The 21705-nt window shown below is 38.2% G+C and overlaps 2 protein-coding genes across 6 annotated transcripts in view; one reads left to right on the top strand and one right to left on the bottom strand.

Annotated features, from left to right (window-relative positions):
* The window catches only part of LOC144056723 (low-density lipoprotein receptor-related protein 1-like), a 123033-nt gene extending 118928 nt beyond the window's left edge, over window positions 1–4105 (top strand). For 2 of the 4 annotated variants that reach the window (XM_077573741.1, XM_077573743.1), the window contains 7 exons: window positions 41–224; window positions 1379–1486; window positions 1594–1667; window positions 1734–1827; window positions 1943–1981; window positions 3416–3560; window positions 3731–4105. In XM_077573741.1, the coding sequence (XP_077429867.1) occupies window positions 41–224; window positions 1379–1486; window positions 1594–1667; window positions 1734–1827; window positions 1943–1981; window positions 3416–3560; window positions 3731–3871 (785 nt within the window). In that variant the 3' untranslated portion in view covers window positions 3872–4105. The remainder of the gene's footprint in view (window positions 1–40; window positions 225–1378; window positions 1487–1593; window positions 1668–1733; window positions 1828–1942; window positions 1982–3415; window positions 3561–3730) is intronic. The other 2 variants (XM_077573744.1, XM_077573742.1) reach the window with 1 other exon arrangement.
* A 2638-nt stretch (window positions 4106–6743) lies between these two features.
* Window positions 6744–21705, bottom strand: part of esyt1b (extended synaptotagmin-like protein 1b) — a 22879-nt gene continuing 7917 nt past the window's right edge. For both annotated transcript variants that reach the window (XM_077572701.1, XM_077572700.1), the window contains exons 18-52: window positions 21576–21686; window positions 21319–21495; window positions 21153–21238; window positions 20097–20145; window positions 19914–20003; window positions 19736–19831; window positions 19584–19655; window positions 19421–19507; window positions 18282–18428; window positions 18103–18206; window positions 17860–18031; window positions 16455–16631; window positions 16147–16229; window positions 16005–16053; window positions 15835–15924; window positions 15579–15674; window positions 14271–14342; window positions 13973–14059; window positions 13752–13898; window positions 13048–13154; window positions 12906–12984; window positions 12676–12825; window positions 11709–11885; window positions 10884–10966; window positions 10751–10799; window positions 10587–10676; window positions 9249–9344; window positions 9092–9163; window positions 8921–9007; window positions 8150–8296; window positions 7934–8082; window positions 7699–7830; window positions 7511–7613; window positions 7375–7424; window positions 6744–7308 (exon numbers count right to left, since the gene is read on the bottom strand). In XM_077572701.1, coding sequence (XP_077428827.1) covers window positions 7281–7308; window positions 7375–7424; window positions 7511–7613; window positions 7699–7830; window positions 7934–8082; window positions 8150–8296; window positions 8921–9007; window positions 9092–9163; window positions 9249–9344; window positions 10587–10676; window positions 10751–10799; window positions 10884–10966; window positions 11709–11885; window positions 12676–12825; window positions 12906–12984; window positions 13048–13154; window positions 13752–13898; window positions 13973–14059; window positions 14271–14342; window positions 15579–15674; window positions 15835–15924; window positions 16005–16053; window positions 16147–16229; window positions 16455–16631; window positions 17860–18031; window positions 18103–18206; window positions 18282–18428; window positions 19421–19507; window positions 19584–19655; window positions 19736–19831; window positions 19914–20003; window positions 20097–20145; window positions 21153–21238; window positions 21319–21495; window positions 21576–21686 — 3591 coding nt within the window. In that variant the 3' untranslated portion in view covers window positions 6744–7280. The remainder of the gene's footprint in view (window positions 7309–7374; window positions 7425–7510; window positions 7614–7698; window positions 7831–7933; window positions 8083–8149; window positions 8297–8920; window positions 9008–9091; window positions 9164–9248; window positions 9345–10586; window positions 10677–10750; window positions 10800–10883; window positions 10967–11708; window positions 11886–12675; window positions 12826–12905; window positions 12985–13047; window positions 13155–13751; window positions 13899–13972; window positions 14060–14270; window positions 14343–15578; window positions 15675–15834; window positions 15925–16004; window positions 16054–16146; window positions 16230–16454; window positions 16632–17859; window positions 18032–18102; window positions 18207–18281; window positions 18429–19420; window positions 19508–19583; window positions 19656–19735; window positions 19832–19913; window positions 20004–20096; window positions 20146–21152; window positions 21239–21318; window positions 21496–21575; window positions 21687–21705) is intronic.

Here is a 21705-nt window from a genome sequence, read left to right as displayed (position 1 = left end):
CTTACATAACCCGAGTGTGTGTTTGTGTGTGTGCGTGTAGGAAGCTGCGAGGGCCACTGTCTGAACAGAGGCACGTGTCTACAGACAGCGACCGGCTCCAAACTGTGCCGCTGTCTGCCTCAGTACACCGGCAGCACTTGCGAGATCGACAAGTGTCACTATTGTCGCAACGGAGAGTGCATCCCCAAGGACAGGTTCACGTCCACGGGGGAGTTCACATGCCGGTAACAGCTCAAAGTGGCAAATTGTCTGGCACATTCACATTCTTTTGGCAACTTTGAAAACTATAAGCAATATTAATTATCTTAAAGCCAAATGCTAATTTTTTCCTCAAAGATTCTGGTCATGAGGAAGGGTTACCATAATGTACCATAATTCTGTTGGTGAAGGTCAGGGGTGGGCAAACTGTGGCTCGCTCCGTTCTTCCTTCAGGCCCACCGAATGAAGTATAAATTCAAATCAATTCCGATGTTTTTATTAGTAGATTGAAATGCATCAATTTGTTTATTTTTTACTAATTGGTCTTATTCAATCAATTATTTTGAAGAATTTTGTATTATGCATTATTTTATTTTATTAAATAATTGGTTAATAATGTTTAAAATTATTGAAAATTATATTTAATAAAATTCGGCATTAATTATTTTACAGAATATTACTAAAAAAATGTTATAATATTTTTTTTCATTTAATTAAATAATAAAGGATGTTTGATATTGATGCGACTATTTTTCTAGATTGACACCAGTACGAGCACTCAACTCTTGCAATAGTCACCGATACCAAGTACTGATACTAATAGTACTGATACTAATAGTACTTTTCATACATAAAATTACCCCCAGCCTAAAAAAAAAAAAAAATACAATAAAAAAAAAATTGCATGAAAAATGACAATTTTTTAAATTTTTAGTTCCTCATCGTAAAACAGCCACAAGAGAGCAGTAGATACTGAAAACAGCAGTAAAAATACTTATATAAAAAAATGCTTTGAAATATGGGCGGATATCAACCCAATACCGATACTTTGCATCGGTACTCGCCCATCACAGTAAATAATGTTAATGGAGTTATAAAGAATATAAAATATTAGTAAATAAATAATGTTATATTCACTGTGCTTTAGGATGTCAGATATTGGTTTAATCACAATTTAATTATGATTGACATTTGAAAATGTGCATGCATTATTATCGTTCATATATCGAAAATAGTATGTAAATAGAGGTCTTTTTTTTTTTTACAAAAATTTTGTGCATAACTCAAATTATTCCACTGTATTTGTTTTGTACTCATCAAAATAAATCAAATCCAGCAATTTGCATTTAGAAGTACTACCAAAGTATTCCGATGCTAACATCTTTCTGTCCTCGCTTAGATGTGCAAACGGAAGAATCCAGCCCAGCTGCTACACATGCGACACAAACGAATACTGCGCAAACGGCCAGTGCTCCATCAATCCTCTCACGCACCTTCCAGAGTGCAGGTGAGCAAACTTTGCATCAAAATTGTCATCATCATGTCTGGATGTTAAAACCCATACACGCATATTCTGCAAAGTGCACATCATCCTGTGTTTGTGTGGGCGTGTAGATGTTCTCCTGGATGGGCGGGGCATCGCTGTGAGTCCGTCACCAGTAGCGAAGGTTCCAGCAGTTCAGGAGGGCGTAAGTAGACGCTTGAAAACATGACTCAGTTATATCAGTGTATCAGCAAATGTATTTTGTGTGTAGGCACGGCCTCCATCGTGATCCCTGTGCTGATCCTGCTCCTGCTGGTTCTGCTGGCCTTGGGAGCGTTGTTCTGGTACAAGAGAAGGATGAGAGGGTGAGTCATAGTTAAACGCCTTCCATTTGAGAGTGGTCTTTTCTTTTCTCCTGCATTCCTTTTCCAGTTTCTTTCCTCTCTCCTACACTGTAACGGCATCTCTTCTGCTCCTCAGGTCTAGCCGGCCCAGCAAAACCGGCTCCAAACGCTTGCGGTAACAGTTGCGGGCGGCGCTAACGCTTTTTGCCTCCATTACACCATCCAACCCTTTCTACCTTGCCCCTTATGGCGGACCAAAAAAATGCCAAAATGAAAAATAAATCAAAAGTGAAAATAAAAATATAATTCATATAAAAATGTCAAAAAATATAAATGAATAAAAGTTTAAAAAAAAATGAGATTCAACAAATACAAATAAATGTGGAAATAAATATATATAAATAGATTTCAATGTCAATCAATTAATAAAAATGCTCTGTTCTCATATTTATTTATTTTGTTTTTATTTATTGACATTTACTTCTATTTGTATATGCATATTCGTATTTATTTCCATTTATTTTTTTAATCTCGTTTTTTTTTTTTTTATAATTCATCATATCAATCTAATATTATAATTGATATTATTTATTTTACATTTAATTTTGGAATAATATTTTTTACATCCATTTTTATTTATTTTTATTTTGTCATTTTTGGTCCACCATATCCCCTTCCCCATAAGTCTTAGTTGCTATGCAGTGTTTGGTCCTGTGATGAGTGTCGCATCATTCTAGCCGCCTCCTGTTTCAAATGGGCCTCTTCAGGAGCTGTAGGACAGATCTGCGACCAACAGATCTGTTTTGCGTGTACTGTAATCCCGTAATTGTCGTTCGTGCTGTCGTATGGTATTGCACAGTAGGGATGGGCACTTAAAAAATGGCCGTAACGCAAAGTGTAGGTTCTCAGCTTTTATAGATTTCACAAATATAAGAAGACGGTTACCATTTCAAAATGACATCCATTTTTAAAGGCCCAAAAAGTACTTGGACAAAGTGAATTTTCATTACGTGGATGAAAATCATTTTCATTGCACGACTGCCTCAAGACTGGAGCTCATTTAACGATCCAATTCTGAGTTTCCTCTCTGGAGATGCTTTCAGACAGTCGTATAATGTTCATCACTATATTAAAAAGGTTGCTTTCTTTGTCCAAATACCTTTTCAACTCTGAAAATGGAAGTACGCTTAATAGAAATTCTAAACTGGTAATTGCCTTCTTTTTATTAAACTTCTTAAACTGAAAGTCTACACTTAATTGCACGTTTGTTTTGTTTTGTTAAGTCAGCAAATTAGTTGGGCCTCAATTAACTGCGATGCAGTACCTTGTTTTTAAGAAATGTGAGCTAGGTCAAGATGGAAGATGCTCATCCCTACCGCATTTCAGTGGTGATTTAATTGGTGGCATTGATAGAATTTATGGTGCTTCGTTTCGGATTAGTTCTGGTTTGAATCGAATGCCGAGTTTGTGTCTGTGCCGTGGCTTTTGCTTTTCCTCAGTCTGGTTGGACGTGACGTGGCTATGATCCGCCTCTCTTCATCATATGGATGTGTGTGGGCGCCGTTAACAGAGTCCGGGTCTTATATCTGAACCTTTCTGTGTCGTGCAGAGCGAAGGGCTTCCAACATCAACGGATGACCAACGGGGCCATGAATGTTGAGATCGGAAACCCCGCCTACAAGATCTACGAGGGCGAGCCCGATGACGACGCAGGGGAGCTGCTAGACGCCGATTTCACCCTCGATCCAGACAAGGTACACAAATATTCGAGATCGAACTATATGACATAACCATGACGTAAATGTGAACTCATTGCACCACACTGCCCCTAGAGGCCAACATGTGCACAGTAGGAGATGACTAAATTATTCAATTATTTTCTCGTGATGTTATTTATTTATTTTATTTTTTTTACTCTTCCCAGCCGACTAACTTCACCAACCCGGTGTACGCCACGCTGTACATGGGCGCCCACAACAGTCGCAACTCGCTGGCCAGCACGGACGAGAAGAAGGAGTTGCTGTGCCGCGGGGAGGAGGAGCCTCTTGTGGACCCGCTGGCGTAGGCCGCCCGTCACGTTATTCCAAACACACCCCATCTTCTTGCCTTTTAGTGAAGACAAAAATAAAACACATGGAGAAAAAAAACAATAAAAAAGTGGGAGAGAAAATGACAAAAAAAAGTGTGAACACTGTATAAAATGTACAAAAATGAAGGACTACTTTTGTATGTGATTGCAGTATTATATTTTGTTCTTTTGAAATTCCTCTGGTCAAAAAATAAATAACATTTTCTATGAGAGATTTTTAATTTACACGTGTCCCTTACCCCTTTACCTAAATAGCCACTACCTCTGTGCAAAATGAAATGGAAAATTAGGCATTGTTATCATTGGAGCAATTTAAATTTTTTTTTCATTATTTTTTTTAGTGAATTGTATAGAGAGCAAGTGAGAAAAAAAAGTTCCATTTCACCAGTGCCAATTGTTTGTTGTTTGTGTGGACTTTGAGAGGGAAAGGCCAAACTCAAAGTTGTCCAAAGTTGTGCGGCCGTCGTCTCGCTGAGGATCCTCGCAAGATTGTGTGAGACGCGTCTGCGTTTGTTTGTTTTCAGCAGCGGATGCTCTTGAAATGATTGTGTCGTCTTCCTTGCACAGAAATCCAATCTGATGGTATTTTTTAGGCTTTATATGGTCCCATGTGAAGCCAAAGTGGCTTTTTATGACATGGCTGATGGGCTGTTTTCAAGTGTGTCGTGTACGTTTGACAATTTGCTCCCGGGTGAAACATTCCAAGCAGAGGTGGCAAATCCAGGTCCAGAAAGTAAAAACCCTGCCACAGTTTGGCTTTAGCCTCCCTAGCTAGCTCCCTAGCTAGCTCCCTAGCTAGCTCCCTAGCTAGCTCCCTAGCTAGCTCCCTAGCTAGCTCCCTAGCTAGCTCCCTAGCTAGCTCCCTAGCTAGCTCCCTAGCTAGCTCCCTAGCTAGCTCCCTAGCTCGTTTACCTGCTAGGGAGCTAGCTAGCTGCCAGGGGGCTAAAGCCAAACCGTGGCAGGGCATTTACGTTCTGAACCTGGATTTCCCATCTCTGGTTCCAAGCAGGTGTTGCGAATGTGTCAAAGCAAACATGGTCAGCTGGTCGATACTGGGAGGACCAAAGCACACACATTGGCGTGGCGAGGTGATATTAAGTGACTTACAGGGTCTTCCTTGAGTTGAAGGTGAGAGTTGAGCTCCTTTCAGATGAAGCAGTCATCCTAATGGACCTTTTCTAAAATGTCAGTCTTGAGTAGCTTTTTACCTTGAGTGGACCGTTTTGTAAAGACTGTCTTTAAGTGCATTAAGGTCATTTGTGTTGTCGTCGAGCTGTGTCTAACCTCCCGTGTCTAACTGGCGTGCCCTGCTGCTGCTAATGCTACCACTCTTGTCCTTACGCTCAAAATGCTGCTTCTGTCAGAAATGTGTCAGCCATATCTTAGTGCATGTAACACCAATCGTCAATATTGGAAATTATTCTTCAAGACAGCGACAATGTTTTTATTATTTTTGGCATACCTGTCAGCAAGTGTTATTTTACTCAGTTGTATATGTTTTGTATTTTAATTGAGAGATAAGTACAATCATTTTGTTTCCCCGAGCAGCAGTTTTGCTAAAAATCATCCGATTGTTGTTGATTTTTATTTTTATTTTTATGAATGACACATAGCTTTTATAGTACACAATGCATGGAGACTCAGACTTTCTTCTGGAAAGAAACTAATGTTTAATTTTTGCTGGAGTACTTTACAAACTAAATAACAGATATTGTTATAAATAAATGGAAAATTGTACAGACAACAAGGTGGTGTGGTTTTTGTGTGTGTGTTGTGTCACGGAATCGGCTAATTAACAATGGCTTACTTAGGGAGAAGTGGAGCCACTGGTGGCCATCTTACGTTGCCACTCACTCAGCCTAACTTAAATACATCGATTTTGCTGTGGCGTTTTCACATTATTTTTTGCCTCTACTTTGAAAATGCCGCCATGTACAGTTGTAGCTATAAGTCTGGGAGAAGTGCTACATGTAAATGTATCCGCTAAAATACTTTCCCAATATATATACTATATAAGATTTGTCTGTTTCATGTTAGAACCATCAAAAATCAAGTTGAAAGTAAAGCCTACCAAGTAAAGTGAAATTTATTGGGGGGGGGGGGGGGGGGAATGAGCTATGAAATGTAAAACCTAAATCTATGTGAATTAACGATATAGAGATAATATAGGCCTACTGTAATCTGAAAGGTTGATGCAAACTGAAGTTGAGAGGCTCTCATAGTCTCATTACTACGTGCAGGGATCCTAGCGTAAAACGTAATGACAACAGTGTTTCCAGATGGGGGAAAAGATAAATTGTCCGTAACAGTGGCAACGTAAGATGGCTGGCTCTTATGCTGACTTTGGCCGCGAGGAGACGTGGTGTTTGTGCTCTTGTGTTTTCTACCTTTGCTAACCTACGCGGCTAGAGGCCCGAGCACCAGGAGGTGTGACGACTTCTTAGAATTTGTGTGCTTATTGTTGGGTGGAGTTGATGACAGAGAGGGAACTTCTTTTTTTTTTAATTCTTAATATTGATAATATCAAGACGAAAATGGGCTAGAGCCGCTATAAGGGAGGGAAAGAGCACTTGTTTCTATTCCTGGCATAATGGCGGGTGCTTTAGCACCACCTAGTGGCTGTAAGTGCACATTCATCCCCGACACAACCCTCCAGAACGAAAATCAACGGTAGTATTTGTGTTTCCTTGATTTCCTTAATAGTTATGAGAGTCAAAAATGATTGACCCTTTGACAGTATCAAATTTAGAATAATGTTTTCTTGTGTCTGTTTGTAATGGTTGCTTGTCTGGTGTAATGTGTGTCCAGTGAATGTGTCCTAACATCAAAAATCACTCAAAACAACAAATGAGATGCACAATATATATATTTTAATGTTCATCTTCCAACACACACAAAACACTTTTGTGTAATCATTGCCAATATACATAACTCAAACAGCATTTAACAGATGCAAAAAAAAAAGCAATCTTAAAAAAAAAAAATCTTAAAAAGGCATCAAACACAAGCAAGCAAGGTGCTGTAAGTCAGATAGCAGATTCCTAACACTGAAGTGGCATTTTGAAGTGATGAAGTTCTAAAAATAGATCTGCTTTTTTTGCATGTAACATGTTTTCAAGCCTTTTCATTCTTTTCCTTCAATCTCCCGTTTTGCTATTATTTTATTTGAGTCAAGCTCTCCTCTAGTCCGTACCTAGTGCATATGATGATGTTTGTGTTATAAGAGCGTTTCGAGTGCTTCCCACTTGTAAGTTAGCACGAAGAGCTCGAAGCTGGGGGCGAGCCTGCTACAGCGGCGTCTGTTATACGCAAGTGGAAAAGAGAAGGCATCAAGTGTAAGCTGCAGGAGTGCCACGTTTGCACCGCGACATCATCAGCGGGTTCGTTACTCTGCGTCATCTCTCAGAATGAACCTGGAATGAGCAGGGAATCTTTGATTGGTTCACCGTTTTGACAATCGACTAAATGTGCGTGCTTACCACTCGGTGACACCAGGCACCAGCTCCACCTCCGCCAAATCCATCTGCACCTACAGAACAAGATGAACATGTGTGTTTAAGCACGTTTACTTAAGACACGTACTTTAAATTAGTCAAACAAGTCAAGCACAATCACCTGTCCGATGGCGTCACGACTTCGGAACGAGGCCGCGTTATTCTTCACAGACACGCTGAGGTGCCTCAACTTCAATTCCTCCACAGGCAAGTTGTATTCAAACCTGTAGAGAAAGTAGCCAAAGACGATATGGAGGCAGCCGGCAACCCAAAGGAAGAAGAAAGAAAGGTCAGACTTGAGTCTGGTACCTTTCATTAAATTCAGGGTTGAGATCTCGTTTCTTCACAGCCGTCTTCCTCTTGGTAGCTTTGCTTTTGTCTGGCAGCAGCATGATGGAGACGTAGCTGTCCACAGCATCCTTACCGGGGCTTGACAGACCTCTGTGCATACACAACAAAAGCATTCATGAAGTCTTCCTGCTCATGGCAATAGAAATGAGCTTTCAGCGGCATCCATTTTGTTGCGTATATCGTGCGTTGTTACCTGCAGGCGTGTACAATGACGACCATCTTTCTCTCTCTTGAATCATACGAAAGCGATAACCTGACCTGCCCATTTCCAGATCCACCCCCGGCATCGGCACAAGGTAGATCCCCGCCATTGATCATCTCCACCATTTTGCTCTCCAGAACCTATTCAAGAGCAAAAAACAAGCAACGCGAGATGTCTACTGGTGCACTAGTGTGTTTTCATTCCCACCTTGAGTTCAAGCCTCAGCAGGACTTTGCTGTCAGCTGCCGCTCCATCCAGATTGAACCACTGATCCAGGACCAGCTGTGGCTGTGCCAGAAGTTCCCTGACACAAACCACCAGAGAACCCATCGGCTGGTCCCAGCCGCTGGACAACTGCAATACAAACAAATGAATTGCCACATAAATACAGTATATATTATGGAGGACCAAAAATGCCAAAATAAATAAAAGTGAAAATAAAAACGGACATAAAAAATATATTTCAAAAATTAAATACAAAAAAATAAATATAAATGGAAATAAAACAAAAAATGTATACATAAATAAATACAAGTAAAAATAAATACAAAAAAAAAAAAAACGAGATAAAAAATAAATATAAAAATAAATACAAAAATAAACAAACATAAACATAATTAAATTGGACTCTTAAGACCGCCCCCCACATTTGAATGATGCATTTCATGCTGGCAGCGTCATGAGATAAATAAATATGAGAGCAGAGCGTTTTTATTGATTGATATTCATATATTTATATTCGTATTTATTTTTATTTTTTGAGTCTTGCTTTCTATTTTTACATTCATGTATTTTTTTGTTTTATTTGTCCATTTACGTATATTACATTTTTAAAATATTTTTTTTAAATTATATTTCCACTTTTATTAATATATTTTTTTATTTTGGCAATTTTAGTCCTCCATAAATGTAAGCAAATGAATGAATTAATATTGGAAATGTTTGCATAATGAATCTCAATGATGGCACTGGCCTTACCTTGAGCACAAGCATCTGGTGTTGAGGGTCACACACAAGGAAGTAGAAAGACTCACTCCACTGAGGATTAGTGCTGCGGTCACATAGCTTGAGAAATATGCAATATCAAAGACAGTGAACATAATATATTGATCATGTCATCATTTCACGCTTACGCTTGACGAGTCTCACCTGCGTTTTGTAGCTTTTGTCGCCAAGAATAAGCTCCGCTCCAGCTTTGGGCTCCTTTCCACTCTTCTTCAGCTGAAAAAATGTACCGGTACATGTTTTATTGATGACAATTCTTTGTTAGTCATTCAAATACACTGAGAGGCCGCCAGTAACTTACGGGTAATGAGTGTGCTCGTTCCAAATGGACAAAAAGCAAAGCAGCAGAGGGGACAGATTTGTTCTTAAATGACTGGAGAGACTGAAGTTGCAGAACCTGCACAAGTCATGCAAGAAAAATTGGCAATCAATGATTTATTCATTTGGCACTCAAAGTCAGGCATTACAATAGTTTCATCAATATATTTGCCCTCTCATGGACCCAAATGAGGTCTCCAAAATGGTACAAACAGTCGCCGTGCAATGCAACGCAGCTCGGAGTGACAATCACAATGACAAAAAAATTAGAGTTCATCCTTAATAAAATCCTCATAACATCTCACTATATTAGTCAATTCAATTCAATATTCGAGTAACATAACAATAATAATTTTTTAAAAATGAATTGTGCTGTCAAAGTTAAAGCGTTAACTGATTAATTAATCACAAAAAAATAATCGCATTAATCACGAATTAACGTAGATTAATCGCACTATTAATTTTGACCACGGATTATCCTTTAGCGTGACAGCGGATGGCTACGTTTAAGGTAGCACAGGTTGTGTTTGAGCAATAAACATAATTACGTGCATTTATGAAAAGCATTTAATAAATGTTTGCGTATCACATTTAGAATATTTGTTCATGTCAAAATATTGGGGTCATTTTTTTCCCGTTTTAAATTATGCAAGTAATTAACTGATTAGAAAAAGAAGATGAGCGTGTTCAGTGGCTCAAAAAATGTTGAAGACGTCCTCATAATATTAAATGTCAAAAGAATTAACACATAACTGGTGCTCTTCAAATTTGGCGTGGGGAAAAAATGGCAATAAAAGTTATTTTTATTGAGTGATTAATCAAAATTATAAAATGTGATTAATCTGATTAAATAATAATAATAATAAATAATACAGCTCTAACAATAAATAAAATTCTGTATTTTCTAGTTTAATATAATTATCTTCATACAACATTAATAATGCTGTATGTTTTTCTAAGTGCACAATTTTTCTAAAAAATATGCTAAATAATTCAAATGACTGAACACGCGTATCATAATAAAACATGTTATTATTATATATTGTTTTATGATGTTCAGTTTTAACACAGTACTGGTAAATGTTGAGATTTGTCAATCTACCAGTATTATGCAATAAAAATGTATTTCCTAAGGGTTAAAATAAATAAATAAATAAAGTGGCATTTGTTAGAGGTGAGGCATTTATTTTTTTCAAACAGGTCGATTAATTGATGGTTGAGCAAGAGTCCGTTAAGCATTCTCTTTGCTAAGGCATTATAATGTGCAAGCATACTTAATGACCAGTAAATTAGCACTACCATTGATAATAAAAATCCAAACCTGGTCAAGTTGGACGGAACGCGACACTGTAGGAACCCACTCCAGGATCAAGTGAAGCCGCCCGGACTTCACGTCATTCAAAGTGTACCACTGCAACACAACTTATGTTAGCTACCAAAGAAAGAAAAAAAACTGAGACAATATATTTTTTTTTTAAGACAAACCTGATCTATGTACTGTGATCTGATGACCTCACTGAGTTTAATATTGAACCTAAGAGACAACATACAAATAATCCGTTATCTTATCAAGTATACTCAAGACTCATACTGCTACTTGTACTACTATGACACGAACCTGCCAAGGAAGTCATCAGAATCGAAATCTTTATCGAACACTTCAAGTTGAATTTCCTGAACGCTGCGACTGCTTAAAACTACCTGTAGAAGGAAAACAAAATACAGAAGTGAATAATCCCTCACGTGCAAGTCTTCAAGTTCTGTTGTAATGTCTTTCATTATGTGGCTATACTGTATGTACCGTTTTTTTTTTTTGGGGGGGGGGTTGTTTTTTGTTTTTACAGGTTCACGCTAAGGAGCAGACGGTGAGACTTGTTTATTTTTCTTAGACAGGTTGTGACTAAGAAGACAAATTCTGGTCGGTGCTGGATTTCACTTTCCTTTCTTTTCTTTGGTCCTTCCTCGGGTCTCCTGACGGCCTCACGACTCTGGCTGGAAGTGTTCGGTTTAGGTGAACGGTATGGGATTTTTTAATAGGTTTTAGGTGAACTAATGAATACACACACACTCGCACATACACATACTCACCCACATACAAAAAATAATAATAATAATAAAAATTTAAAAAAGGAGCGCAATGATAATGACATGTCAAATCGGTAAAATTACCGAATGAACAATACTGAGCTCTCCAGAAAAAAAAAAAAAAGGAAGACAAATTCCTTGTGTGTTTTAATAACTTGGCTAATAAAGCTAATTAATTCTGCTACGGATGCAAAGCTTAACAAACGAAACAAATAATTAAAACATGAACTCAAATATGAGTTGCTGCAGGTATTGAAGGACATTATGAAGGACTTTGTGGGTCATAGGTCAAAGTGACCTAGCAACAAATACGGTGCGTAAAAGAGGCTTCATGACACAACAACTGAACCACGTTTACCTCATACATCTCATTCCAAGTGGGGTTGAGATTCTCCTTGACGACATGGCTTTTGAACGCAACCTCTCCAACGCTGATCTTGACGTAGGGGTCACTCTTGCCCTTCACCATGCCCCCCATCAGGTTGTCCTTGGCAACCAGACTCTGGGCTTCCAGCAGGTGAATCCTCAGCAACGCCTGCAGCGTGTGAGGTAAGCACACAACACCCAATTTTACATGAGTCTAAATGTACAAAAGATAAAATATCTCTTTGACTGCCAGACGTTTTCAGAAAAGGGATGCCGTGGGTGCCAGTCGATTTAAGCATTTTGACTGATCTTTCAAGGTCCACAGAAAATTATGTGTTTGGACTATGGAAACACACATACTACCAAATGAAAGATTGGACTCTCATCTTTCATCAGAAAAAAAGTTTGTTTCTACCTTATTCCGTTTTTGAGTAATCAACAATAGAAAATGGTTAGTTTCACCTCTGTTTTGAAACAAACGTCTTTAAACGTCTTTGGCACTCCTCCATAGGATTTTACTAAACGTTATTTAACGTTTTTGGCGGTCAAAGAGTTCAAATGAAAACATCAATTGTCAAATATATAAAAAAAAAAATCTATTTTTTGTCTCCCTTTTATAAGCACATTTCTCTAAGCATAACATAGAAAAGATGCAGATCAGATTCATACAAAGCACCGACGACAGTTTCACAATAACATAAAAAAAAAAAACTGGAAGTGGCCCACTGATTCACCGCAGTTGAAAAAAAAAAAGCACCAAGCCCACATGATGTTGATTCATCAGAATGAGGAAGGCCACTCACTGAAATGTCGATGTATTCTTATTTCACTAAACCTAATATTTGACATTCCGCTTAATTTTCGACACTGCACTTACTTCTTGAGGCAATAACTTAGCAACTATTAAAAAAGACATCACATGTATTTGACTGGCTAATTGAGATGAAAACCAGACCGACCTCAGTGCCAAAATCCTGGCCGGGGGTTGTGTGCTTTGGGGAAACATCAACTTTGGGCTTCAAGGGCTCAGCAGGAGGACCAGGCTCTGTGAAGTGGGCCTGGTCTAAGGACATTTGGTGATCTTCTGCATCTGCTTGATCGTCCACCAACTGAGGCACATTTAATGTATGAAATGTGACGTGTGAAGGTGAAACGAGATGCATAATAACATTAAAGTGCTCAGACTCACCGTAGCTTCTGGGGACTGAACTGCAAAGGACTCTGCATCATCTTCTGGGTACTTCATCTGGCTTGTTACTGGAGCAGGACTGACAAAAACACACTCTGGGTTATTTGTTTTCAGACAGTGATTTGCTAAATAAAACACTCACTCATGAAATGGCAGCCTTGAGCCATCTTCCGCCTTCTCAACCGTGACTATCTGCTTTGGAGCGGGACCGCGAGGCTGTGGGGCTTCTGTCATCCTCGAGTTCAATATCTTGTAGCAAGAGAAATTACAAACATCCACAACATTAGGTATAGATTTTAAATATGTATGAAAAAATGTGACATTTTTATCTCAAAACACCGCAGATCTCCGCCAAGGCTAAACTATCCTAAACACGTCTGATTCATTTGTTGATGGCTGTATGTGATAGGTGATACTATTCCACCCCGTTCCTGTAGGGGGCAGTCGTAGGCACTACAACGTGGACGTCTGCTGGTTCACCTCACCACTTGGCCCTGATAGTGATATAAAATTCCAGAATGTGTCCTTGTATCTCTCCTTCAATGCAAGCGATCTGCTTATCTATGTGGCGTAAAATCAAAATATGCCGAAGAGTGAAAATGTCATTTTATTTTGGAAGGTTAGTACAAACAAAAAAAAGCCTGGATTTGCCTAAAAATGTATTGAATAATTACTAACTGTGAACAAAACATCAGGTGAAGACAAAGTCTCAGTTATGATTGATAGTATAAGAGATGTATTATTTTACCAATAGTTTTATTATTGTGGTTTTAGTTAACAATGGTGTGAACATCATACTCACTATACAAATAGAGATATAAATCAGCCATGACGATATTCTCCCACCTTAAGTTCAGCCCTGAGTAGGATCTCACTCTCAGGCAATGCACCATCCAGAGGCATCCACTGATCCAGGACCAGCTGGGGTTCTGACAGCAGCTCTTTCACAGGAACCACCAGTGAGCCCATTGGCTGATCCCAAGCACTGGATAACTACAGACAAAATATCACAATATTACACTCCGATAGAGACTGTATGCTTTTGATATGACGAATATTGACTGCACCTTGACGACGAGCATCTCCTCGGCAGGGTCGTGGACCAAAAAATGGAAGGCCTCGTTCCACTCAGGGGACCGCGTGCGATCACAAACCTTCACAAACGAGCAAGCGTGAACAAGATGAATTAAATCCCTATAATTAGCTTGCTTGTGCTAGCATATTTTGCCTTGTTATTTGTCCGATGAAGTTCTATGAAACTTAAGTGTTGTAAACTTAGCTATGTCACTGAAAAGTAATATACAATTGCTGTGTTTAAACATCCCTTTGGGCAAAAATATGCAGATACTATATGAATTTCCATACCTTAGTTTTGTAGGTAGTGTTTCCAAAAATGAGCTCAGCTCCAGCCTTTGGCTCCTTTCCACTTTTCTTAAACTGGACAGAAAAAGACACATTACGTTACACATCATAGTGTATTCATAAAATGTTTTTAAGGCTGATTTCCTTTTGGAATTGCAAAAAATATTTGATGTATGTTTTTTTTCACACTGGTGCCATTATTTGTAAAACGTGCAGTTTGGTACACAAGGATTCTTGCATTATTCAGGGATTTTTTTATTATGTTGTTTTTTGGAGGGAAAATGCATAGAAGTAGATCTTTATTCAAATTGATTTTATCTGCGTTATTGGAAGATTTGTAGGGTTAACTTTTTAATTTGTTTACCAATGCATTTCTATGGGTGTCAAATATAGAGAGAGATTTTTGCCTGGCCCCTATCCACGGCAAATGGCGGGGTTCCACTGTATTTGTGACACTATGTGATCAGATTAGAAGTTCACCATTTTCTACTGGTCAGCAGAGAATTTAGTCATGTTCCCGATCTTGAATCAGACCACAACTTCATACACGATGTGATCACCAACAGGCCACTGGTGGAACAGCAGGCGGCCAACATAAGGACTGTGACACAATGGAGGCGCTGCAGTTGTGTTAAGATGTCAACAACTGCTTGCTTTTTTTATTATAAATAAATACAATTTAACAAAATTATTATTATTATCATTATTATTAAATGATTTTATTTATCATTTTTAAATTGTTTTAACGTCTGAATTTCCCCTTTGGGAATTTTTAAAGAATATATTATTTCATTCGCTGCCATTGACGGCTATAGACGTCAAAAATTCATTTGAACTATTTCTATTTAACATTTTTTCCATTTTGTTAACAAGAGTATGAAAACCTAGAAACAAATATTTTTTGTACATTTAAAACAGATATAAAATTTGTGATTAATTGTGAGTTAACTAGTCATGCGATTAATTACGATTATACATTTTAATCGCCTGATGCCCCTAATTTACGGAAAAAAAAAACCTCTCTTTTTTAAAGAAAAGATAATTTTTTTTAAATCGTAATTAATCGCATGACTTCACTAGTTAACTATTTTTTATATCTGTTCTAATACAATAAAAAAAGTTATAGGTTTTCAAACTCTTGTTAACAAAAGTGGGAAAAATGTTTTATTAATAAAAAATAGTTTGAATGAATTTTTGACGTCTATAGTCGTCAATGGCAGTGAATGAGTTATTTTAGAGGAGCTCTTCGTCAAGCCTACTACACGCTACAAACACATCTACTAATACAAGTAGTGTGCAGAAGTGACTCACAGGCAATGAGTGTGCTCTGTCCATATAAACGAAGAGCAGAGCTGCAGACTGAAGTGTCTTGTTCTTGAACGACTGCAAAGACTGCAGTTGCATCACCTGAAAAATACACATCACTTTAGAGTATACAAAATAATCAGATGAGTCAACATTGATAAACACATGGCAAATATAAACAATTGTTTGGAGAAAAAAAAATCATTATTTGGAAGTAAAGTATGATATTTTCATGTACAAGATGAGCAATGCAGGTTCTTACTTTGTCAAGGGTTCCATTATGGGACACTGTTTGGACCCATTCCAGTATGAGACGGACACGGCCAGACTTAACATCATTCAGAGTGTACCACTGGGAAAAAAAAAAGTGCAAGCATGTACTAGTGAGCAAAAATAAAAGATATTAAAGATGCAGGTTGGCCGTTTACTCACCTGGTCTGTGTACTGCGAACTAACGATGTCCGCCATACTGATGTTAAACCTGTTGACGATAGCAATGCAATTATTTTGTGTCAATGAAATGTACTGAGGGGTCTTTCAGGCCTTTGCCGGACAACCTTCATCACATCCTCACCTTCCTAAAAAGTCATCTTTGTCCATGTCTTTGTCATACAGCTCCACGAGGACGTCCTGTCCAGACTGAGGCCTCATCACCACCTTTTGGAACCCGGACAAGAAGATGGTCGATTTCTGTCTATATTACCTATAAAGGTCTCCAAAATTCTCAGAATTTTTAACCAATCTTCAAACCTTTTGGGATTAATACTCAAAGTCAATGCAACGGAGAGGATGCTCTACTGATTTAAATGAGCAATCATTCCTACTGCTACAGTAATTCAAGAGATAACACCACCCGATTTGATCCAAACTCATGCTAATCACCTGATACATCTCATTCCAGACGGGGTTGAGATTCTCCTTGACAACGTTGCTTTTAAAAGTGGCCTCTCCAACGGTGATCTTCGCATAGGGGTCACTCTTGCCCTTCTTCATACCCCCCATCAGGTTGTCCTTGGCGACCAGATCCTGAGCCTCCATGAGGATGATTCTCATCAGCCCCTACAGGGAGAAGAAGCGTCATTTCACACATGCTGAAGGTCATCTCAAGATCCATCAGTACTGTAGTTATTTAAATGTTTTGCCGCTTTAATAAACCATAGGCAGATTATCGGCGATTATTCAGCATTATACAAATATCGGCATCCATTTTGAAGAATCATACGGCCGATAATAGATCAATATAAAAAAAAGTGTTAACTTCAGGGAACTATTTATTTAAATTTTCAGTTAACGTTAAGAGATGCTGCTTACTCTGGGAACTCTTGCAGCTTCTGTTTGTTTGAAATTAAAACTAATGTAAGTTAAAAAAAATAATAATAATACTTGAGATATTTAGACATTTTGGAAAACTTTATTTATTGTAGGAAACTATAGTGAGCTATTTACTTGTCAAAAATTGTATTTAACTTTTGAAGACATGCTACCTGGGATACCTGAACTTTTTATTACATTTTTAAAACAAAGATGTCTATTGACTAAGATTTATTTAGTTTTTAAAACTCTAATATTTTAAGAATCCTAAAAGTTGCTCAATAAACATATGCTTAAATAAATCAACACATTTAAGAGCTGGAGTTTGTATTTTTATCCCAATATTTTCTCTTTTAGTGAAAATTAATGAATCTGCTCCAAATATCGGTCCTTACTCATTTGCTCATTTTAAATTTTTAGTGTCCCAAAGACATATTTATGTGTCTTTTATGGGTTATTTTTTTTATGCTAGAGCATACAGAAGGCCTTGATGCAGCCTCTCAACTGCAGAGAACGATTGAAGCAATGGTAGTTATTGCAAAAATGGCCAGCAGGTGGCAGCAGAGTATAAGAGATCAACCAGGGCCATGTTGCAAACACGCTGATTTCTCCAAAGTTCTAAACTGATTTGTGAATAATGATGAAATTTAGATATATTCTGTTGCTAATTGCTGCAAAACAAAAACAAATAAAATTATACTTTTTTTCCTGTTGAAAGGAGAGACTCTAATCATTTTTTTGGGGTATGTTCCATGTTTTTTTAGCAATAGAACACAATATTGTGTGGGCCTTGCAAAATGAGTCCAAATCTAGTAAAACAGCCGGGAGCGAAGGGGATTGCTTCAGTGAAAATGGCTGGGAATAAATTAGTTAATAATTGGTATGAAAAAACATATCGGTCTATGTCTACCAAATAGACAAAAGTATTAAGACATGCCTCCGTGTATAATAGAAATCATGTCATTAATGACATTACCTCATTGGCAAAGCTAAGGTCTGGTGACGAATGAGCAGGTTTCACCACAGCAGGACTTGATTCTTCTTTCGTATCTTCCGTCACATCAGCTACAGGCGTCTTTACATCAACTTCTTCATGCATCATCACTTCTGGGACAAGAGTTTCTACTGGCGCATCCACTGAACTTGACCTGAAAACACACACACTTAGCATCAGAGTCAACAAAGAAAGAAAAATAAGATCTGAGACGAGAGCACTCACTTTTGGATCACATCACCCTCACGTTTCTGCTGATCAGGAAAGCGGTTTGATTCTTTGACCTTAGCTTGACCACTGGCACGCGGACACTTGCTTGGTATCAGCATCTGCGCCAAAAAAAACATATGACATTTTAAAGGATTTAAATTTTGAAACTTATTTCCAAATGAAAGCTCTCCTACCTTGAGTTCAGCCCGAAGAAGAATCTGACTCTCAGGGGAGGCTCCGTCCAGATGGAACCACTGATCCAGGACTAGCTCTGGCTCAGCGAGCAGCTCTTTAATGGGAACGACTAAGGAACCCATGGGCAATGTCCAGCTGTGGGACAGCTAGAAAAACACAAGTGTTAGAAGACTTAAGTTCCAGGGAGGGAGGAACAAGAACATTTGGAGGGCTTGTGTTTTAAGACCAAAGAGAACGAAACCTGTTGCAGATCAGGCAGGAACGAAAAACTGTTCTTTCTGTTCTGAGCTCTGCTAATGTTCTACCAAACAGTGACCTAGCACATGCATACCCAACCCAGTGAGTGGAAGGAAACTAGCAACTCAAGTTGGAGTCAAGGACGCATAAGCCAAGAGTCAAAACACTCCAAAAGTGGTCATGAAACCGCCCTACAGCAAAACAAAAAAATAATAAAAATAAAGCAACAAAATTCATTATCAATTTTAATTTAGTGACTTCATAGACGTAAGAGCTGATTAAAGAAGTCACATGATTAAACAGTTAAATTACAATTACTACAATTGAATTGCACTTGAAAAGATTTACTGTTTGTATGACTACTGAAGAGGAATAAATATATTTGTCCTCTTTGCATGTTCCAAAATTTGAAGACAGATTTAATGTAAGAAAAAACACCTTTGCAAAAATGATTTAATAAAAAAACAGAGATCTCTGGACATCGTGACAGACTCCAAACATCACATAACAGGTGGAATTTCAGAGTGCCGAATGTGTCTCTTCCGCGTGGAAAATGGCTTCTTATAGTTAAACAGACCGCCTCGCTTTCATTTGTAGACAAAACATACTCTCTGGGTACTTTTCCGTGAGCGATGGCGAAAACAGGGGTGTGTGTGTGTTCGAAGCAGATTTTGTTCTCAAGGACTAAATGTGTTTTCGCACAGAACGCTGAGAAGAAATTTTTTTAGACCAAACAATTTACCATCTTAGGTTAAGGTCAAATTATACTGAGTTCAACACTACCTCACATCTACAAAACATTTCGACATGGTTAATATGAAGAATTAAAATGTTAATAATGTATAACAATGGTTAATATATGAAAATAAAGAATTTAAATGTTAATAATATCTAACACTACCTTGACAAGAAGAATATCCTCTCTGGGATCACGGACCAAGAAGCAGAAGGCCTCATTCCACTCGGGTGATATAGAGCGATCACACACCTGCAGAAGAGATGAAAAAGTCCGGTTATTGTGATTTCTACAGTATTGTCAGCGAAAAAACGAGGAGGAGCCTCACAGTCGTTTTGCGGGACATTTCTCCAAGAACTATCTCTGCTCCCACTTTTGGCTCTTTTCCACTCTTCTTCACCTGTTGATGTATACATTACGGGTAGTAATAAACACAGAGCATGTGTATTTATTTACTGTTACATCCTCCAACAAACTTACAGGTAAACCATCTGCCTGTGCAATGAAGACAAACAGAAGACCTGCAGATGGAACGGCCTTGTTTTGGTAGGACTGCTTGGAATAGAACTGAAGAACCTTAAGAAACACAACAGAGCAAAAAGTGGATTTTCATTCAACATGATTGTCATGAAGTCACCGTTTCTGCCCAAGTACCAACCTGATCCACTTGGTCTGCTTCTGAGGCTGTTGGAACCCATTCCAGTACCAGGTGAACCCGACCGGACTTGACATCATTGAGATTGTACCACTGATACATGAACACACACAAGCGCAGTTATTTTGATAATGCAAATGGGATAGTGTTTGGTATTCTTGCCTGATTTCCAAGCAGTGTTTGTACCTGATCAGTGTACTGAGAATCAATGATGTCCTTTAGATTGATCTTTAGCCTGTATTTGGGGGCAAAGTGAGATTAGTTTACATCCCAAATTAGTACACTCTAAAAACAGTTGGGTCAAAAATAGACAGATTTTCTACTTGGGTCAATATGACCCAACTTTCAGGGCTGTTTCGCACAACAAAAAAAAAAGAGAATGCCTCTAAAAACAACCCCTAAAGTAGGGTCTTATCCTCTACTTGGGTTCATTTGAACCAATTAAACCAGTTAGGTTAATTTGATCCAACTGGGTTGTTTTGCAAAAAAAGGTAATTTTGTATAAAACAACCCAGAAAGCTGGATCAGATCATCTACTTGGGTCAATTTGACCCAACTTTGGTAAAAAAAATAATAATAATAATAATTTTAAAGGGTCATTTTGTATAAAACAACACAGAAAGTTGAGCCAGATCCTCTACTTGGGTTCATTTAGCCAAACTTTGGATCAAAAATGTAGTCAATTTGTATAAAACAACCGAGAAAGTTGGGTCATACAATCTACTTGGGTCAATTTGACCCAACTTTGGTAAAAAAAATTTAAAAAAGGGGCATTTTGTATAAAACAACCCAGAAACTTGGGTCAGATCCTCTACTTGGGTTCATTTAGCCAAACTTTGGGTCAAAAATGTAGTCAATTTGTATAAAACAACTGAGAAAGTTGGGTCATACAATCTACTTGGTCAATTTGACCCAACTTTCTGGGTGGTTTGGCAAAAAAAAAAGAAATAAAATAAAATAATAATAATACTTTAGTATCAAACAGCTAGAAAGTTGGGTCAGATCATCTACTCGGGTCAATTTGACCCAACTTTGGGTCAAAAATTGGGTCATTAAAATAACCCATAAAGTTGGGTCAGATCCTCTAATTGGGTTAATTTGACCCAACAATTTTGTCATTTTGTATAACCCAAATAAATAAATAATTTTTGTCAAATTGACCCATAAATTGGATCGGCCCAGTTTTTATTTATTTTTTAGAGTGTAATAAAATGTGCATCAATACATTTAATATGGCGCTACCTGCCCATGAAATCATCTTTCATGTCCATGTCTTTATCAAACACCTCCAGATGTAGCTCCTGACCAGGCAACTGTGTTAAAATCACCTGAGAGGGAATAAAGTTGGCATTATATCAACGGCATTATCATGTAGGGTTCCTTCAACTGATTACGGGCATTTATTTACCTCATACATCTCATTCCAGGTGGGGTTGAGATTGGTCTTGATGACTTCACTTGTGAATGTTTCCCCCCCTATATTGATCTTGACATAGGGGTCACTCTTGCCTTTCACCATGCCGCCCATCATGTTGTCTTTGGGAACAAGGTTCTGCCCAGCCAGCAGGTGGATTCTAAGCAACCCCTGCAAACACAAGTCATTCAAAATGAGTCCAATGAGGGCGAGAAATTGGGGAATGGGACCAGCAGTGGATTTATCGTTACCTCTGTGGCAAAGCTGGAGTGGGGCAAAGTCTCCTGGGGCAACTGTTTGCCTCCAGATTCCAGGTGAGATGACACATCAGCTGTGATGCGTTCCTCATCTAACCACAGCATCTACAGTATTTGGAAGAGA

The sequence above is a fragment of the Vanacampus margaritifer genome, chromosome 8, assembly GCF_051991255.1.
Source record: "Vanacampus margaritifer isolate UIUO_Vmar chromosome 8, RoL_Vmar_1.0, whole genome shotgun sequence".
NCBI classification, from domain to species: domain Eukaryota; kingdom Metazoa; phylum Chordata; class Actinopteri; order Syngnathiformes; family Syngnathidae; genus Vanacampus; species Vanacampus margaritifer.
Note: the sequence above shows the minus strand (reverse complement) of the source record. Positions and strands in the feature narration are given on the sequence as shown.